We start from the raw sequence: 19306 nt of genomic DNA, 5'->3' as shown, positions 1-19306 counted from the left end.
AAGATTAAATATCATGCACTATGCGAAAGACAAGAGAGAGAAAATACTTTTTAGATTCTTGTTACTGAACCAAAGCAGATATTTTGTGCTTTTACTGTGAAATTGTTTTTTTTTTTTTAGAACTAGCCACTGTTTCCCCGGAAGTTGTCTATGTCGCGCTTCACCTTTCTTGTTTTGCAAGGTAGAAGTGTCCGTCACTACTCGATCTGTAACATTTAACATCAGCAGACGAACAGAAACACTAAAAGAAAACGGACATTTTGTGCTTTTAATATGAAATGTTTTTTTATTGGTTTACCGGAAGTTGTTTTATTTTGACAGTCGAGGCTATACAAAGTGACGTTGCTTGATAAACAGAGAAGGCGAGGCAGTCTCGTTCAGGTAGTGCCCCAAATATAAAAATAATTATTTAGTTTATTTTTTATAGTCATGCAGTCTTCCAAGAGGAGTGAGAGTGACTGGCAGGGACTCGTCAGTGAGGTAAGTGGAAGAAGACGACGCGGACCGAACCGTTGCTGGTCCATATGCCGCCAGCGTCCGAGTGCTGCTTGCTGCTGCTCTGGCAGCTGTTTATTCAAACTAAACCGCGCTGCTCATCCCCGCGACCCCTTAGTTTATGGCAAATAGAGTCGTTTTTTTAAAACATCATGTAGCATCCGACAATATATTGGCGCATATCTGCCCACGCTTAGATCGACCCTGGTGGCTTTACTGTGGAGATATAACCCACCTGTGGGCCCAAAATGAACCTGCTTATTATAGGACAATTAATACTAGGATCATAACAATTTAATTTAGCTTTTAATTAAAACCGTGTACTTCAAGGTACACCAATAAAAATTAAATATTTTTGTTTCTATTTTATCCGACCTAAGCAATTCGTTGAGGAATTCTGTGTTTTAAAAAGTTAATACAAATACCAAGATATATTCTTAAAATGTAACAATAAAAAAAAAACACGACAGTTTCCAATCACTTTTAGGTTCGCTATTTCTACACTTAAAAAAATTCAACTAATTTGGGAAGACATTTATAAGAAATTGAAATTAGTTTGGAAAAAAATGTCCATGACAAGATAATAAAAACAAAATTATTTTTTTTTCTTTTTTGTCTAGAAATGTTTTTCTTTAATTTTTATGAGGTTTTAGCAAGTGACTTAAGATCAAATTAGTCATGACTGAATTTTAAAAAACGAGGAAAAACAAAATATTTTTTTTTGTAAAACTTTCTTCTTCATTGTATTTTGTATTTGGACTGAATGCTATTTAGCAACTTTCTCCCCCTATCGGTAGCGGCTAAAACTGCCATTTTTAATAAGACCCATTCTTTGATAAAAAATAAGGTGATAAAAGGGCGTAATTTGTATATTAAGAATGTAATCATAATGTATGTAAAGAACAAGCATTTTTTAAGACTTGCTGCTGTGTTTTTCTGTTGGTACATAAATGCACATTGGCTATCCGTCTTATATGTTGGTGGATTTAACCTGCCAAACAAAAAGAAATTCTAGTACAGCAATCTACATAACAAATAATCAGCAAAGAGCCTTTTCCTTTTATAATTAGTCCTCTGTTTATTGTTTGGCATAGTTCCTGGTGTGTAAGCGCAAGTTGGACAGTAAGAAGGAAGCTCTGCTCATCCTCTCAAAGGAGTTGGACACTTGTCAGCAGGAGAGAGACCAGTACAAGCTGATGGCCAACCAGCTGCGGGAACGCCACCAAGGCCTCAAGAAGAAGTACAGGGAACTCATTGTAAGTCAGTGTTCTTTCGATAAGAAGTGTGCCGTGAGAGATCACTCAATTTCACCAAATTGGTCTGAAAAACATTTATCATTATGAGGACATAAGTTCAGTGAAAAGTGATGAAGAGCGGAAAGGCCGTTGGTCCTGATGACCTACCTGTGGAGGTATGGAAGTGCCTAGGAGAGACAGCAGTGGAATTTCTACAAGGTTGTTCAATAGGATTTTAGAGAGTGAGAAGATGCCTGAAGAATGGAGGAGAAGCGTTCTGGTTCCGATCTTTAAGAACAAGGGTGACACGCAGAACTGCAGCAACTATAGAGGAATAAAGTTGATGAGCCACACAATGAAGCTGTGGGAAAGAGTAGTGGAAGCCAGGCTTAGGAAGAAGGTGGAGATCTGTGAGCAGCAGTATGGTTTCATGCCCCGTAAGAGCACCACTGATGCCATTTTTGCTTTGAGAATGTTGATGGAAAAGTACAGAGAAGGTCAGAAGGAGCTGCATTGTGTGTTCGTAGATTTAGAGAAGGCGTATGACAGGGTGCCGAGGGAGGAGCTGTGGTACTGTATGAGGTCGTCTGGAGTGGCAGAGAAGTATGTCAGAGTAGTTCAGGACATGTATGAGAGAAGTATGACGGTGGTGAGATGTGCTGTAGGTCAGACAGAGGAGTTCAAGGTGGAGGTGGGACTACACCAAGGATCAGCTTTGAGTCCTTTTTTGTTTGCTATGCTGATGGACAGGCTGACAGACGAGGTAAGACAGGAATCTCCCTGGACAATGATGTTTGCGGATGACATTGTAACTTGCAGTGAGAGTAGAGAGCAGGTGGAGGAACAGCTAGAGAGGTGGAGGTTTGCTCTGGAAAGAAGAGGCATGAAGGTCAGTCGTAGTAAGACAGAATACATGTGTCTGAACGAGAGGGATCAAGGTAGAAGCGTTAGGTTACAGGGGGCTGAGGTGAAGAAGGTGCAGGAGTTTAAGTACTTGGGGTCAACAGTTCAGTGTGATGGGGAGTGTGGAAAAGAGGTGAAGAAGCGAGTGCAGGCAGGTTGGAGCGGGTGGAGGAAAGTGTCAGGAGTGTTGTGTGACAGAAGAGTGTCAGCAAGACTCAAAGGAAAGGTGTACAAGACAGTGGTGAGACCAGCTCTGCTCTATGGGTTAGAGACGGTAGCAGTGAGACAGAGACAAGAGGCTGAGATGGAGGTAGCGGAGATGAAGATGTTGAGGTTCTCCTTAGGAGTGACCAGGTTAGACAGGATAAGGAACGAGTACATCAGAGGGACGGCTCATGTTGCCTGTGTTAGCGACAAAGTCAGAGAAGCCAGACTGAGATGGTTTGGACATGTTCAGAGGAGGGATAGTGGATATATTGGTAGAAGGATGTTGGAGATGGAGCTGCCTGGCAGGAGGGCAAGAGGACGGCCAAAGAGGAGATACATGGATGTCTTAACAGAGGACATGAAGTTGGCTAATGTTAGGGTAGAAGATGTCCATGATAGAGTGAGGTGGAAAAGGATGATTCGCTGTGGCGACCCCTGATGGGAAAAGCCGAAAGAGAAAGAAGAATTATGAGGACATAAGTTCTGTGTTCATCCCAACAGGTCCAGGATTCACACTGAATAGTTAGAAGTAATAACAAAATAAAAGAAACAGAATTAAGGGCAAGTGGCCACATTTCACTCAAACTAAATTGAATAATTAGTTTTCCCCAAAAACAAATGAAACGTTTTCTTTTTTAAGTAAAATTTTTCATTTAGAAAAAAACAACAACTGGTAAAATCTGTATGTGTTCACATCTTTCCTTACAATTTCTCTTAAAAAAATTAATATATTGTTGGTTGTTTTTTTCATGTAAAATGTATCAAATTTGCTGCAATTACATAATTGATCCAAATTTTGCAGTTGCTATTTACAAATATGACAAAAAACAAAAAATAAAATAAACTACTTCCTAAAAAGGAATATATATTTAACTTGTTTTTGTGTTGTTTATGGAAGCCGTAAATTGGCCTGCCGTTCTTCTACTTTTTATTCGTTGAAGGTTTTCTCGTCATAACGAGATCCACCGGCGTCTCTGAAACATTATTAGTTAAACTTATCAACTTATAGTTGATTACATTTTATTGTGTTCGACATTTTCTCTGACAAACTGCTTTGGTTTGCTGCGGATTGTAGCAAAATAACAAAAGTATGTTGTATAGGACTGAGTTGGGATGTGTGGGTCCGCCTATGTCCGGAGCTCAGTGAACGCACCACGCAAGGAGACGCTCGTCAGCCCTGGGTTCTGTCATTCAAAAATCTTGTCGGGGGTTCAAGGGAAATAGAGGGAGGGGGCTGCTGCATGAGACGAAATGAAGACGTTTGAGGAGCGTAAATCTACTGTTATGTAAAAAAAAAAAAAAATTTCAGGGAGAGTTTTCTTCTGCTGTCTTGTTGACCACAAAATAAAGAAACTTAAAACAGATAAAGTCTTGATGTGTCCATGCAGAAAAGGGAGAGAGTGACACTACAGTATATATATTCTGCAGAACTTTTTATCATGAGAAAACGGTAATAAAATAAAGAAATACGGCAGTCCGTTTTGGGCTTCCATATGATGATACATGTTACATAAAACTACATTTTACTAAACCAGAGGGAAAACCAACTGCTTTAAAATTTGACCCTAGAGCATTCAGTGGACATTTATTATTGAAAACTATCACAACTTTTAAGAAAAACACCTTTTTGCACCGGAACTATAACATTCCTATTACTGGTTTATCATTAATAAACACCACCTCTGTTTTTACACTTTTGGCTGTTGGTTCCTTGTGAATTTTGTCAAGGAAAACCTTGGCTCAAAAAAAGATTGAGAAACAATAATAATATTTTTTTGGGAGTAAAAAAAACAAACAAGAAAAATTCACCCATGCTGCACAAGCTACTGTTTAAATCTGTTGCTCTATCATGCATGTGTCATTTGATTTGTTTTCAGGATGGTGACCCGTCTCTGCCACCAGAAAAACGCAATCAAGTAAGTTATGTCGTCATGTGATGACATAAGCAGCCGCTGCTTCCTTAAAGACATTACAACGTAAAGGATGAAACTGAAACATGCTTGGCGTAATGTTGGATAACAACCTTTACATGTGTGTTGCTGAACCGATGGAGGAATGAAGGATCCAGATCATGAGGTCTGTAGATTGTTTCTCCTCCGTAGGTGAACCTGGCTCAGCTGCTGAGGGACTCCAGAGAGCGAGTGAAGCAGCTCTCTGAGGAGGTCAAGGACCTCACCCAGAGGCTTGCAGAGGCTCAAGGAGACAACAAGGTGCAATCAGAAACACAAGCATAGACATGTACAACATGTAAAAACAATTTATGTAGCGAGTTTAACATTTTTATCCCTTTATCCAGCTTCTGAGGATGACTATTACTAAACAGAGGCTGGGGGACGATGAAGTTGGGGTGCGTCACTTTCCTGCCCATGAGCGGGAAGACCTGGTTAGCCAGCTGGAGAGAGCTGGCCTGCAGGTTAACAGATTTCAATCACTTCAATCGTCTTTTGATCTATTTCAAATCATTCCAAGTGGTCTTTTGTTGATGATTATGCTGTTATTAGTCAGAATCAAAAACCCTGTGTCATTTTCTAGGACATAGCTTCTGCAGTGCGGCAGGAGTTATGGGTGGGAAGTAAACTTGCGCTCATTTCCCATCATGCCTTTGATTAAACTCTCTCACACAATTTTCATCCAAGTTGGTCTTTAAATGTCATACCGGCTGCACTCCTGGTTGGTTCTAAGATGATGTTGAATCTAATAAAAGCTGCTTTGGTTTAGAAAAGATTACTCTAATAAAACATTTTTGAGACTTGTTTAGAGCTCTGAAGTTTGAATCTTGAGCCACATACGATTTCTTAACCCTACCCCTATGGCTTGTCCCTACCCATAAATTTAGGCCATGTCCGAATGGCTTCACTACTCACTACATAGTGCACTATATAGGGCCTTTGCCATTATGTAGAGCTGACCGAATCTACAATTCCAAAATCGACAGCCCTAGAAATTTCCTTAAGTCTCTGCAAAAAGCCAGTGTGCATCGATTCTCACAATGAATCGACCATTAAGATGACAGATTGTCTATTTCTTTTTAGGTGGGCAAACCTACAAAATCAGGGATCAAATACTTATTTCCTCCCCTTTATTTGACCTTTTCTCTGTTCTTGTTCCTAGATGGAAGAAATGGAAAACTCCATCAAGGCCTTGACAGATGAGCTCCAGGACGTGAAGGCAGAACGCAGTGTGTTTAAGGAGAAGGCTGACCGGCTAAACGTTGAACTCAACCACATTCTGGGGAACCACGAGTCGCGCATCATCGACGTGGACGCTCTTTGCATGGAAAACCGGTAAATGGACAGTTCTCCGTGCAGCTCAGCTACCTGGACGTGTTGATCTTTATCCCATTCAGCATGAATTTGGTCTTTGAGCTCATGTTTGAATCATGAAAATGTTCAGGTTCAGTTTGTTTTTGTTTCCCCGTGCAGATCAATCCTAATTTCTTTATATTTAGGGTATCCACTAAAACTGTTATTCTGCTGGTAATGACCACTTGATTTCAGACAGCTTGATCTGATAGTTGAACAAAGTACATTTTTAGCCGTTCTGTTCTGCAGTTTAGTTATTGTAATTTTCAGTTCAGTTTTAAGACCCTATGGCACAAAATCATAGGATCGTTTCTTTGTTTTCTGTGTTTTGTTGAGGTTTTATTTATTGTTTGTAGAAAAAAAAGCTTCTTCATCAACTCTCCTTCGGTTCCCACGTAGTGCAAACTTTTTTAGTGAGTTTTGGGTTCAAATCATTGATCGTTTGAGGGAATTGGATGGACAGAGCGTGACGTCTTCCATAGAAAACGGTTTATTTCTGGCTTTAACCGAATTAAGTCAATTCAGTTGCCATTTTTTTTCCAAACAGACACAGCCATGTTGGAACCAGACAACGGCAGTAAGCAGCGATTGGTCTGAGTCGGTCTGAGTCACTGTTTCTATGGCAACCACTCTCACCAATCAGAAGTGAGCCTGTTGAAAGACCACACCCCTTCCACTTGAAAGCAGGCTACACAAAATCTGTCAATCAGCTGTTATGAATGTTCGGCATGAGACTCGTTCTTTCATTAAGGCATCTGATTGGTCACTTCATAACTTGAATAGCATATTACAGAAATAATACTGTGAAATAAAATTAGGATTGCAAGACTGTGAAAAGTCTCTGAGTTAACTCGCTAAAACGAAAGATAAAGCCCTGCTTTCAGTTTAGCTAAGCCACATTGATTTCTTCAGTCTTTTCATGTAAAAAAAACAAACAAGCATTTTGATCACACTGTCAACATGAAATCACTTTTGGAGAAATCTATTATGATTTCCTACCACAGTTGAGAACATTTTAAAATTGTTAGTAAAGTGTACGTACTGTCGGCTTGTTTAAAATGCTCAAAACACTTGATAGTTACATTACATAGCCTGTAGTGTGCAAAAAGAAGGCATCTCAGACAAAACCAACCAAAAAAATCCTTCTTTCCTTTTACACCGATAGAAGTTAGTAAATAGAAATTTAGTGTGCAAATTTGAAGCTTCGGTTGAATCAACCCTTTTATACCGGAGCTTCAGCTCAAGTGTTAACATTCTTTGAACTTCCGTAACTCTTGAAGCGTTTACGCAATTAACGTAAATTTCAATGGCTTCTGAAGCAGAGAAAAGCAGCCTTATGCTGATATGTAACACTTTACAGTGAAGTTTTCGCACCGCAGATCAGCTGTGTCTGTTACAGAAAAAAGGGGCGTGGCGCTGTTATGCAACAATTTATGTTACGATGCATATCGGCGCAAAGTTTACATGAAAAACCGCTTTTCTCTGCATCAGAATTAGCTGATTCACGTTGGCCGTGTAAAGACTTGCAGTAAGTCAAAGAGCACGTTTTACTCGGGTGTTCCTGGTGACATGTTTGGTGTTAAATGGTTAACTAAATGTGTGAATTAGCAGTTTGTCATCTGTGCTGCTATTCCATCCATTTTCCAAACCCGCTGTTCTGCCATTTGGGGGATGCTGGAGCCTATCCACTGTTGGGCAAAGGAAGGGTCCGGTACAGGGCACTACTCCACTCAAAGTGTTATTGTTCCGTGTTATATTGTAGGTATCTGCATGAGCGTTTCACTCAGCTGCAGGAGGAGGTCACCCTGTTGAAATCCAACATTATGAAGTACAAGGTAGAGACTGAATTCTTCTGCTTTATTTCATTGTGTTTTAAGATTTCTAGAAGCTTTTTTTTGTGTTAATACACCTAACTCTGCAGGGTTAAATTCTCCTTTTTTTAAATTCATTTCTCTCCCTGCAGACGGCCCTTGAGAGAAGAAAAAACTCCAGCCCACATGGAAGATCAAGTAACACCCCCCTCACTGGTGTGCTCTCAGCCAAACAAGGTGAAAAAAATAACCCACTTCTTTTTAAAAATGTCTTCCAATTCTGATCCAGAACCGCTTATCAAGACGCTGCAGAGAAAGAGCCCTTCGTTTCAGTTTTTACTTCACAAATGCCTTTTGATCTTTCAAATCTTGTCTCTTTGAGTCATCACCTGGACAGCAGCCAGGTTTTTAATTGTATTCTGAGTACTAGAGAGCACCACGGGCAGCGAGATGAGCCCGCCACCATGACTGACAGCTGCTTGCAGAAGCAGCACAGTAGGCTCTGGAGTTAAAGTTAGGGGAGCGTCAACTCGCAGACGCCTGTTCCTCACAGTCCAGCTGTGCTTTGTCTCCGTCATGCTGTTCCTCCCCATTGTTGGCTACATCACGTTGCTCTCTCTGGGATCTATTTTTGACTTTTTTATTGCAGTTTGCATTTTCATTTTCTTTTCCGTTTATGTCAGGGGTTTGTCAAAACTTGCCTTTTATTATCCTTTGCATTAATTTCTTTTCCACTTCTCAGTCCAGGAGATGCTCCTGGAGGAGCAGGGCTGCAGTTTACCCCTCACTCCTCAGTCCATCTCAGACCTCAAGTCTTTGGCCACGGCTCTGCTGGAGACGATCCATGAGAAGAACCTGGTCATCCAGCACCAAAGGCATACGAACAGGTAGGCGGTCCTGAGGGGTGAGGCTCCTCTATCGGCCTCTGTTTTCTCTTACTTCCAATGTTTGTTGAGGAAAAACAAAACTCCTCCTTGAAGGCAAACATCCACTACACCGTTTTTTTTAAAGAAGTTTGACCTTTATGTCTTTAAACTGGTCTGCAGGATTCTGGGTAACAGAGTGTCGGATTTGGAAAGGAAGCTCAGAACCTTAGAGGTTTCCGGTTTATGGAGTCTTCCAGGTGAGCCAATGGGCCAAGCATGTGGACTTTAAATTGTCTTTAACATTATCCTGACATGATCTCCCATTACGCCTGATTCCCACCGGTCCGTCTGTAGTGCGGCTCTGTTGCGTCGACACAAAAAAATCGGTTCATTAATCGGTCAAAATGTTTAGATTCCTCCGTCATGTCTGCGTCTGACGTCCGTCCCTCTGGAACGCAATGCAAGCTTCACACAGGATTTCTATCAATGGATGACGAAAGAAGCCTGACATAATTAGGGCCTGATTGACAAAGCTTTGGATGCCGGTGACACGGAGGTGGCCAGGGGGAGTGGGCACAGACCGGAGACGCAGCGTAGTCAATGTAAAATACCTGACGGTCATGAGACGGACTCCCCACGCGACGTAATGGAGACGCACCGCAGACGCACTGCAGACTGACCAGAGTAAATCCGGCTTTGGTGTTCCGTATCTTCAAGCACTGTACAGATTTTGAGTCTTATTGCAGTACAAATGTTGCAAACAATGATTAGTTTTACAGCTTCAGCCTTCATTAACATTAGTTACTCCAATCATTTTCCCTGTTTATCTAAAGTAAGTTTATTTTTCAACAAGATGGCTGTTTAAAGCCACAGAGAGTGTGAGAGTGAGTGAGAGTGTAGCCTGGGCCACACCGTATGTAAACACTGCTCTGAGTGCGTGCAAGGAAGCGTGCTTCAGTATTTTACAAGCAACCACATAACCGCTCTGCTGTGTATGTTTAAGATGCAACAATAAAGGTCAAAATCAAGTTTTCACATTTTGTTCCAAAACATGAAACAAACCAAAAGGAGTGCAGTACCTCAATTAACCACTAGAGGCTGACTTTCTTTCATTTTTTTTTCAAATTAGTTAACTCTTTAACACCAGATATTTTGGTTCCAGTATTTGCATTATTTTGACTACCATAACCATAACTCTTCAACCGTTTACACAATCAATGTTATTCCGGCGGATTCGGAAGAGGCTTTGCAAAGCCGACATAAAAAGTTGCTTTTCTCTACGGCAGAATGGGCGGATTCACGTTGAACGCATAAATTGTCGAAGAGCTAGGGTTATGGTATTTAGGTGTCACCGATGACATCTCCGGTGTTAAAAAAAGTGTTAAAAAGTTGTAACTTCTGCAGTCAGGGTCATCCTTTTAGCTTTTTAATGCTTAAGTTACTATTGATGACAACTGTGTGTGTGAGGGTGGGCGTGATTTTGTCAGTTCCTTTGATTTCAATAAAGTTTAAATTTAGGGGCATATTTTTGTTTTTGTTACTTCATCCTGCCCTATTGGCCTTTTTCTGAATGTCATTGTGGGTCCATGAGCCTCCCCCACTTCCTTTTCTCTGTTCAGAATCCTATGGAAGTTCAGATTACAGGTTTACAAATCCCATAATGAATTATGGGATTGAGTTCCTGGTCTGGAGAGTGCACATGTATACAATAACTCTTGAATATGAAATGCACAAAATGCATTTGAAAGGACATTTCTTGTTTTATTGTCTTTACAGTGAAAAAAAAGTTATTTCATTTCTAATTTAAAGAATTCCCTGATGTCTTTTTTTAAGTAGAGTTGTTTTTTCATTTATAAAAACGTGTCTCTCTTTCTTTTCTCTTACTGCGTCTCAGGCTTGACCTACCACGTATCTGTGGGAATTGGGAGTATGTATGCCTTCTGCCCCACTTCACCCGTCCATGTCCTCCACTATGTTATGCAGACACAAATTTGGGCAGAAGCCCAGATCGCAGGCCACCTCATGCCCACCTTTTACAGCGTGTCGACTCCATGACCAGCCAGCCGCTTATGTGTCTGTTCATGATACCATCAGAGCGTCATGCCTGCTCACCACCATCCCAGTGCTTCTGTTTAAAAACAAAAAAAAATCAACAAATATTCTGACAGATTTCTTAAAATAATCAGGATTTAAATCAGAATGTTTGTGAGATAATAGACAGCTGTTGACAAGTTTTGTTGTTTTTCTTAAAATTAAAATGAGTGATGTGGAAAGCACAACTGCTTTTGATTTAAAAACGTTCCTGCCTATATATTAAAAACTAATGTCTCCTTGTAGTTGTCCAAAAAAGCTTCATATAGATTTATTTAAAACATTAGGACTTATTGTTTGAAACCTTTCAAAGACCCTCTCCGATCATCTTTTGAGCTGTCCTAAAAGCGTTCCTAGTGATCTTTTATTTATAATTATCCGGCTTGTAGCCGAAATAATTTTTTTTTGGCGTTTTCTGGGACATACTTTCTGCAGAGTGGCGGTAGTTCATTAGAAACTTGTTATGGGGCATGTGTGGGACTGATGGCGTGGAGCATTCCCACCCGACCCCGGAGCTTGTGACCTGCTCAGCGTATTTTCGAAGACACAAATGAGCTGTTTTTCAAAAACGTGACTAAAGGATGCACAGAAATCCTATTTTGAGCCTAATTGTCTTCGTATATGTCCTCCATCATCAGAAAGATGCCACAAGAACATGTTAGAAACAGCAAAGACACAGTTTTGATTAGAGTGAGTCTTAAAAGCTGGCAACAAAGAAAAAAATCTAAACCATAAATACATTTGTTATCCACTAGAGGGAGCCGATGTGCCATGCACGAACCCTACTGGAAAATAGAGGGGGGTGCTGCTGGATGGAGGTGTCCTGTCACGAGAGCGTCATTCTCTGTGCCATAAAACTGACAAGCATCCATTACTGAAAATGATTACCCACATTACAAACACATTTAGGGGAATGTGCCGTTATTAGAGAATTTGTAGGCGAGGGGCCCAGAGTGCCTGACGACCACGCTGTCCACCACAGTTGGACAGAAAGGGAGAGATCTAAGCATGCAGCCCCGATGTGATAGGCAGTTGATCTGATGGAGATAAAAAGGGAAACAGAATGGAAGGACTTGACAACTGGGGTGACTGCATTGTCTATGGGTATTAAGGAGCCTAGGAAAAGCAATAATCTAAGAGAAATTCGACTGTTTTGAGCTTTAAGATCCTCTAACCTCCATGCTGAGTGATGTGACTTTGCAGTTGAAAGGCTGTCAGGGTGCATCAGCCTCTGAGGGTGGGATTCTGGTCCAGTGACTGACATTTCCCAGTTCAGAAGAAGACTTTTCGCCCTAAAGCTAAACAGGAACACGTTCCAGTGTATGTTTGGGTTTGACATATTAGACACATATGTACATAGCTGTGATGGTGTCAATGATCTGGTGTATTGTGGTGTCACATCATGTTTTCAGTGCTTTACAATAAGTTTAGAGTAAGATGGCTTGGAACTTTAAGACCCACTCAGATGAAAATTGTGTTTTTAGTTATATATAATATTTCCTTCTGGGACTTTTCAGATGATGGAGGACAATTAAGCTTAAGTTTGCATTTCTGAGTATTTCTTTATTCAAATTGCTGTAGCAGATAGAAAAATAGGTCAGGCAGGCAACAAAGCTCATTGCTCCGCTCCATTCTGATGCATTCACTTGCAGACAAATGGATCCGTGTGTGTCTTTGTTTTCCTCGTCTGAGCTGACATCTGGCTCGAAACTGAACAGCTGGATGGCTCAGATATTGCTCACCGTTTTTGTTGCATCTGTAATGTTAGGTTTTGGGTGTGAGGCGTTGTAAGCTAGTGAGAGAGCATGTAAATGTATAAACAGGTTTTTGATAGAAAAAAAACAAAGGCAGAATCATAATAAAAGACCACTGGGAATGCTTTTAGAATAAATCAAAATATGATCGGAGTGATCTTATTGATTTGATTTGAAATGGTTTATTTCAAGCAATCAAATAGAAATGATACACAAAAGCAATACAATCATCAGTTATACATTCATACAGTAACTAATCAAACTTAGGATAATTAGGCATCTTAATAAATATTGCTTGAAAGGGAGTGGAAGGAAGCGAACTTATATAATCCCACCCCGTTATACGATAACCATTTTATAACATGATTTATCAATATCCGGTTCATAACTTTTATCAGACAGAATTAAGAATCGTAAAGTATCAATAAAGCACATGACAAAGATGAATTACTTAAATTATTATGTAAAAATAACTATTTCAGAAATCAACATTGCAAATGCAGAGTGAGACTTTAATGTCTTTGAAAGCCACAGAAGACCCCGATCTAATCTGTTTGATTCAGTGCCTCAGTAAGGCTTAAGTCAAGGGTGTCAAACTCCAGGCCTCGAGGATTGGCCTCCTGCTGTTTTTTTCAGAAATCCTGCCTTTTCTGCTGCTGATTACATGGATCAGGGGTGTGTTTAGCCAATAAGAAGCTTCAGTAGCAGGTTGGTTGGAAAACATGTTGGACACCGGCCCTCAGGGCCTGGATTCTGACATCCCTGCTTTACGTCTTTCCAGCATTCTGTTGATGAGTTTGCACCAATCACTTTTGCAGTTCTATTCCTAACAAAGTCATCTTTAGTGGCAAAAGATTTACTGAATGTTGAAAAGAAGTGAAGTTTGAAGAGAATAAATCTGAACATGGGCATCTTCCTGTTAGTCTCGTGTCTCCACCATTGACTGTACAAGTCAAATCTGGATTCAATAATCCAGATTTTTGTCATGCTATTTTTTTACTGTAGGAAAAGTTGTTCTAGTTATAAACTGACCAATCGCATGCTTCAATTTAAGCACGTGGTCTCATGTCGAACGTTCAAAACATTTGACAGATTCACCCGAGCCCACCCTTCAATTGGTAGGGGTGTAGACTTCCAACACTCTCACTCCTGATTGGTGAGAGTGGTTGCTGTAGAAATGTTGACTCAGACCGACTCATTTCTTACTAACTTTGTCTGGTTCCAACATGGCGGCATCTGTATCGTGAAAAAATGGCATCTGAATTTACTTCACTAGGTCGGAGCAGGAAGTGAGCCATTTTCGATGGATGACGTCCCGCTCCCTTGGTCCAGCTGTCATATAAAGTCTCCGCCATCAAATCCCTTCAATCTTTTGCAATGAAAGAAAAGATAAAAAAATAAACGAATTTCCGTTTTTAAAGCAGGTTCTGAACTTCACTGAGCTCGTGCTAGTCTGTGTTTGAGGTGAGTTTCTGTTGACTTTACAGATAGTTTTTGCTGGAGAACTAAAGTTTTTTTGTCATGTGACATTTTAACCCTTGTGCTATCTTAGATGACCCCACCCTTACATTGACGTGTTGTCCCTACCAATACAAAGGTGGATAAAGGTGGAAAGATTTCATGTAATCCATGGACACCAGTGAAGATCACAAATCATTGAAGAAACAAGGTTCAGAGCACTGTCTAGTGGGTCTAGATGACCCAACTCCCAACGTTAAAGTGCCTAGGATAGCACAAGGGTTACGTGTGCAAGTTAGCCTTAAAAAAGCTAGTGTTTGTTTAGGGCAGTGAAAGCGCCAACATTACATGTTATCATGATAACTTCGTTATTGGAGCAACTTGCTGTTGTAGGAACAGTCATTTTTGGACCGATCGAGTAAAATATCTGTTAGAATAAAGCCCAACACTGACACGAAAATGAAGTTTTCAATGCCGTTTGTCTTTCATAGGTGCAGAACTGCCTGAAATGTCTTGTTACCATCCCAGCCTCTTCTTCACCACCAGGCAGACATTAACATAATGCTTGCCTGGTGGCTAGTTTAGGCAAATAATGAACAATTCTGAGGCAGTTTAAGAATAAAGAAAAAATGCAGAAAACCTCAAACTTAAGATCCAATCATAATACGATTATTTGTAAAGGATTTATTTACTCTTCATAGTCTGAGTTTCTACAGCCTCTGAAAAGACAACCGTACAACAGTATGTGTTGGGCAACTTTTATGATATGCACTGACTTTTTACAGCATGATGGCTTCTGTTCCCCATTCATGATTTTCATGCATCATATCATCAAGTCATCCCCCACCACCACCACCACCATTTACCATTTATTTTTGTGCCAAACGCTTGAAAAGTCAGAGAAATAATCTGCCTATTCAGAGTTTCTGTGAAAGCAAGTGCCGCTCATTTACATGCCTCTGTGTTTTTCAATGTGCATTTACTGTGGTGCGTATATTTGTGGCGTCTGGTTTATGGTGCACCAGTCTCGTATGAGTAGCATATGGCGTCAGCCTGAGAGGCGTACAGCCATTGCTAATGAAGACAGATGATAGGGGGCCGGATCCTCTTCCTGTGAGCACTGCAGTGCATACATGAGTGTCTTTTGTATGCTGTGTGAAACACTCAAGGTGCTCCTCATCCATTTCCTTCATCTCATTTTTATACAATTTGTCTTTTATTGTCATAAGTGAAACGTGAAGATGTAAAAAAAAAATCAAGTTTTGTCGTTTTTTTCCATTTGAACTTACAGGAACACGGGACAGCATCACGCTGAACGAAAACCTTCAACTTGAGCTGCATCCGACTCCGTCCCAACCAAACGCCCAGGCTCAAGGGCAGATGCCCAAAGGTGCGTGTGAAGGCGAGGGCGGGGGTGGAAAACTCCCAAACTTTTGTGTGTAATAATTACCGCAATTAGCCACTGTGTGTACAGCACTCTTCTCAATGTCCCCTTTACTTTTAACCCAAGCCCCTCCGTCTTCCCGCCTCGACTACTCTCTGCTTCTCACTGGTGCAGTCTGTCCAAATGCCATGGCATTTTGGAAATGTGAAGCAAATTCTGGCCCACTGACATTCACAAACTAGTTCTGTGAATGGGGTGGGGGGGTGGGGGGTTGCCATAAATATGGATGCCACTTGAGCTAATGTTGGCAGTTTTTAACCTTCTTTTGCCGACACTTCCACAAATGTGAGTCGGTAAGCCCACAGAGAGAGAGAGAGAGAGTAGAGCTGGGCTTTTTCTGTGATGAGATGAAGGCCATCACGAATGTCTGTTCTTCTTAAGCTGCACTCACACCGGCCTTGACAACGTTTATTCCAGCGGCCACTTTAAATGAAATTCAATGAAAAGTTGATGTGAACGCGCATAAATGTGCATTTTGGGTCTCCGTGTTCCAAACTCTCACGTTCATCCGTGGCTACGCCAGTTTTTACAACTGATTTCGGGCTCTACGTGCAAAATGCGCCAAATTTTGACCACTTATAGACTTGGATTTGGTAGTGACGTATTGATGGTGGACCATTTAATTCATGGAAGTGCCAACCATTTGAAATTTGATTATGGAGCTGAAATTTACTATTGCTGTTTGTGCCCGGCTGGAATTATGACAACGAGTGTTTCATATATTGGAATCGAGCTGCGAAAGACAGTCAGGAGCAAGATTTACTAGATTTCCCCCGCTTCGACATTTCACGCCAAGCCTCTTCCAGCTGTAGGTGGCGGGCATGCTCTAGTAAACAGTAGAAAAAGAAGAAGAAGCCCCTCCCTGCTTGTCCAGTGTGAACACCACGGGCTAAACCAGGGATGGGCAACTGGGTGGGTTTCCAGATATCCGTACCCTACCCATGCCTGGTTACCTGGACCAGGTGTGTCCGGCCAATTGGGTGATTGCACACCAGGGTATGTTTGAGAGAAAGACGGAACGCAGCCCTCAAAGTTTACCCCTAGGCTCAACGCGCATTCAAGAACCAGCTTTTAGCGTTTTTCTTGAACGCACATCAAACGCCGTGTGTGTGCATCTTTATATTTAGCCTGTTGCCTTGGATGTGCTCCTGTCCCAAACTTGTTTTTTTAGTGTTCTGATGAGGTTTTCCATTTACAGTTATCACGGGGGTTATGTTCTAAAAAGAAGTCCCAATGAGTGAAATCTGCCACATAGGATTATAGAAGTTATAAGGCTGTAAAACCCTTCACTACACGCTTTATATACACTTTTCTAAGACAGACTTGAACAGTTTCACTTTTCTCATTTAAACTCTTAAACCTTCATAGAAAATAAGTCCAGTTTTTTCAAATAAAAAAACAAAGATCTGATCAGGGTTGAAGATTTATGAAGATTTGGCAAACACATTGGAGAAACGGCACAGAGATTGAGTGATTAAGTCAACAGCCAATAAGGATGCAGAAAACAGCGCCTTGTAAAAAAAAAAAAAAAAAGAACATATTGCAGTGAAAATCCGCGAAGAAGTGAGACTACAAAAGGTGGACTGCTGTATAGCAAGGGGCCACTGTCCACAAAGTAAACTGTTAAAACAGGCCCCTTTTTTTTCTTCTTTATACTGATGTCAGATAATAGAAGTTCCTGTGAATCCTCTTGGGAATGCCTCGCCGCTGGCACTGAGCTTAGCACAGATGGTGTCAGCAGGGGAGACGCACCTGAGCTCCTGAACATCCTGGATCCTCTCGCCGGGGTGGAATCGACTGACGGGAGAAGGGAGGAAACCGCGACCCTGACCGGGGGTCCTGAGCTGGAGGATGGGCAGAGTCCAGTGGAAGAAGCGGGGCATGAGGTGGAGCTGTCGGAGGATGAAGACCTGTGTTCAACCGTGGAGGAAGGAGAAGAAGCGGCGGAGGCGCTGGACGCTCCAACATCTGAGTCTGAACCTCAGTGGCTTTCGATGGAACAAGCCTCCATCCGACAGTCAAAAGACAGTCACCCGTCCAACCTGCACCATGTGTCGACTGATGTGCAAGAAGTCTCCGCATTGACTTCAAAGAGGGACGTTGTGGAAGAGTCGAGCAGAACAGGGCATGATGACGATGCCACATTAGCACAATGCAATGTCACATTGTAAAAATGTATATAGATCCTTATTGCAGCTACAGCTGCTGACATTTTCATTTCCACCTTGCACTTGAACACTCTAACTTTTGCGTTTTCATATCAGCTATGTCTCTTTTCGGTCAAAAAAAACCCATTTTTTTTTAGCCAAAGCTGGAATAATATGCCTTTTACTGAGGTGGGCTTGTTGCTGTGTGGGAGCAGAGCATCTTCAAATCAATGAAGTTGTAAACCGCATGCCCTCGAGGAGGAATTTAGCTGGAAAAACAGCATCATCAACTTCTGCGTCTTATGTTTCCTTTTTCTTTCCCTTGTGAAAAAAATAATCCCCATTGTTTGCTTACTTCTTGTTCTTTAAGGCTACCAGAGTAGTGATGATCTATTTTGGCGAGGCTCCATTAGGAATTTCAAATTGGTGTGCCAGATCCTTTAATGAATGTGTTGTACATATTTGTTTATGAAAAATCTCTCTTTTGACTATTAATGGCGGTTCATTTACAGGATTAGGTCCTAAAAATTGGTCAAAAATGTATATTTTCTAGTTTTGGATGCAACTACGTGTGCCTTAAATGTCAAATATCTGATGTTATGTGTAAATATAGATGCATAAACCTTGACCATTGCAGGTCTTCATTTCTCTTTTAGAGATAATATTGATCATTTGATTCATGCTTGATATACACACACAAAGGTATTTGATTTTTTTTTTTTGTGTCGATCTCGGCGTAAAGCCTTTTTTTTTCTGGAAAGCTTGGTTAAAATAAAATATAGAAGTATAAACTTTTAAGAAAAAGACATTAACTTTGGAAATACGTTTAATTTACGTCTTTAGTCCAAATACTGACAGATGATGACGTCATAGTTGTTGGTTCTTTCAACGAATAAAAAGGTTGGGTAAACTGTCATGTTATAAACTAGCAAAGTAATGATATCTGTGTAGAAATGCAGTCTTCTGAACTTTACCTCCCTTTTGGGAGACAGCTGTAGCAAATCTAACCTTTGTACATTTTTGGGCAGCATCCAGTTTATTATTGATTGAAACGTTTGAAGCTGGTGTGAAAGTACGAGCCCAGGTGCTTGTCTGACAAGGCATTTCTTGTGGATTAGATAAAAGGTTAGAATCCACCGATATTTGAAATCGAACCCTTTTGTCGATCAATGTGTGCAGTTCTTTTCTTTGTTTTGCCTTATCGAACATGAGACGCACTCTAAAGCTGTTCCTGGAGCAGAACATTGAATTTAAGACAATATTTATTATCTGAGTTTGAAATTGGACCTTGGTATTTATATTAAATTATAAATGAAAAGTTCTCTCAAATTAAAGTCAACCAATTAGCAAGTAATGCTCACAAATTAGTATCATCAGTATCTACTAATTTGCTCATTTATGCACACAAGTTGCTAATTTTTGTCCACAAAATACTTATTTTTGCCCACAAAATGCTAATTTGTTGCAACAAAATGCTAATTTAGGCTCACAAGATGATTATTTTGTCCACAAAATATTAATTTTTGTCCATAAAATATTAATTTTTGCCTACAATATGCTAATTAGTGCCCATAAAATGCTGATTTATGCACA

The 19306-nt window shown here is 40.7% G+C and overlaps 1 protein-coding gene across 3 annotated transcripts; it reads left to right on the top strand.

Moving 5' to 3' along the window:
- The first annotated feature begins 28 nt into the window (after window positions 1-28).
- On the top strand, window positions 29-18341 carry ccdc149 (coiled-coil domain containing 149). 3 transcript variants are annotated; one of them, XM_004079751.4, is made up of 13 exons: window positions 29-480; window positions 1590-1751; window positions 4718-4756; window positions 4943-5050; window positions 5137-5253; window positions 5952-6124; window positions 7905-7977; window positions 8106-8190; window positions 8696-8840; window positions 9000-9076; window positions 10714-10746; window positions 15414-15512; window positions 17232-18341. In XM_004079751.4, exons 1-13 carry the CDS (start codon window positions 430-432, stop codon window positions 17735-17737), a joined length of 1668 nt encoding a protein of 555 aa, XP_004079799.2. In that variant the 5' UTR covers window positions 29-429; the 3' UTR covers window positions 17738-18341. The 3 variants fall into 3 exon arrangements, with proteins under 3 accessions (XP_004079799.2, XP_011485677.1, XP_020567251.1); XM_011487375.3 differs by lacking the exon at window positions 10714-10746; XM_020711592.2 differs by lacking the exons at window positions 4943-5050; window positions 5137-5253.
- The last annotated feature ends 965 nt before the right edge of the window (window positions 18342-19306 follow it).

This window comes from Oryzias latipes, chromosome 18, assembly GCF_002234675.1.
Source record: "Oryzias latipes chromosome 18, ASM223467v1".
Taxonomy (NCBI): Eukaryota; Metazoa; Chordata; class Actinopteri; order Beloniformes; family Adrianichthyidae; genus Oryzias; species Oryzias latipes.
The sequence above is the reverse complement of the archived record's forward strand: the minus strand, read 5'-3'. Positions and strand labels throughout refer to the sequence as shown.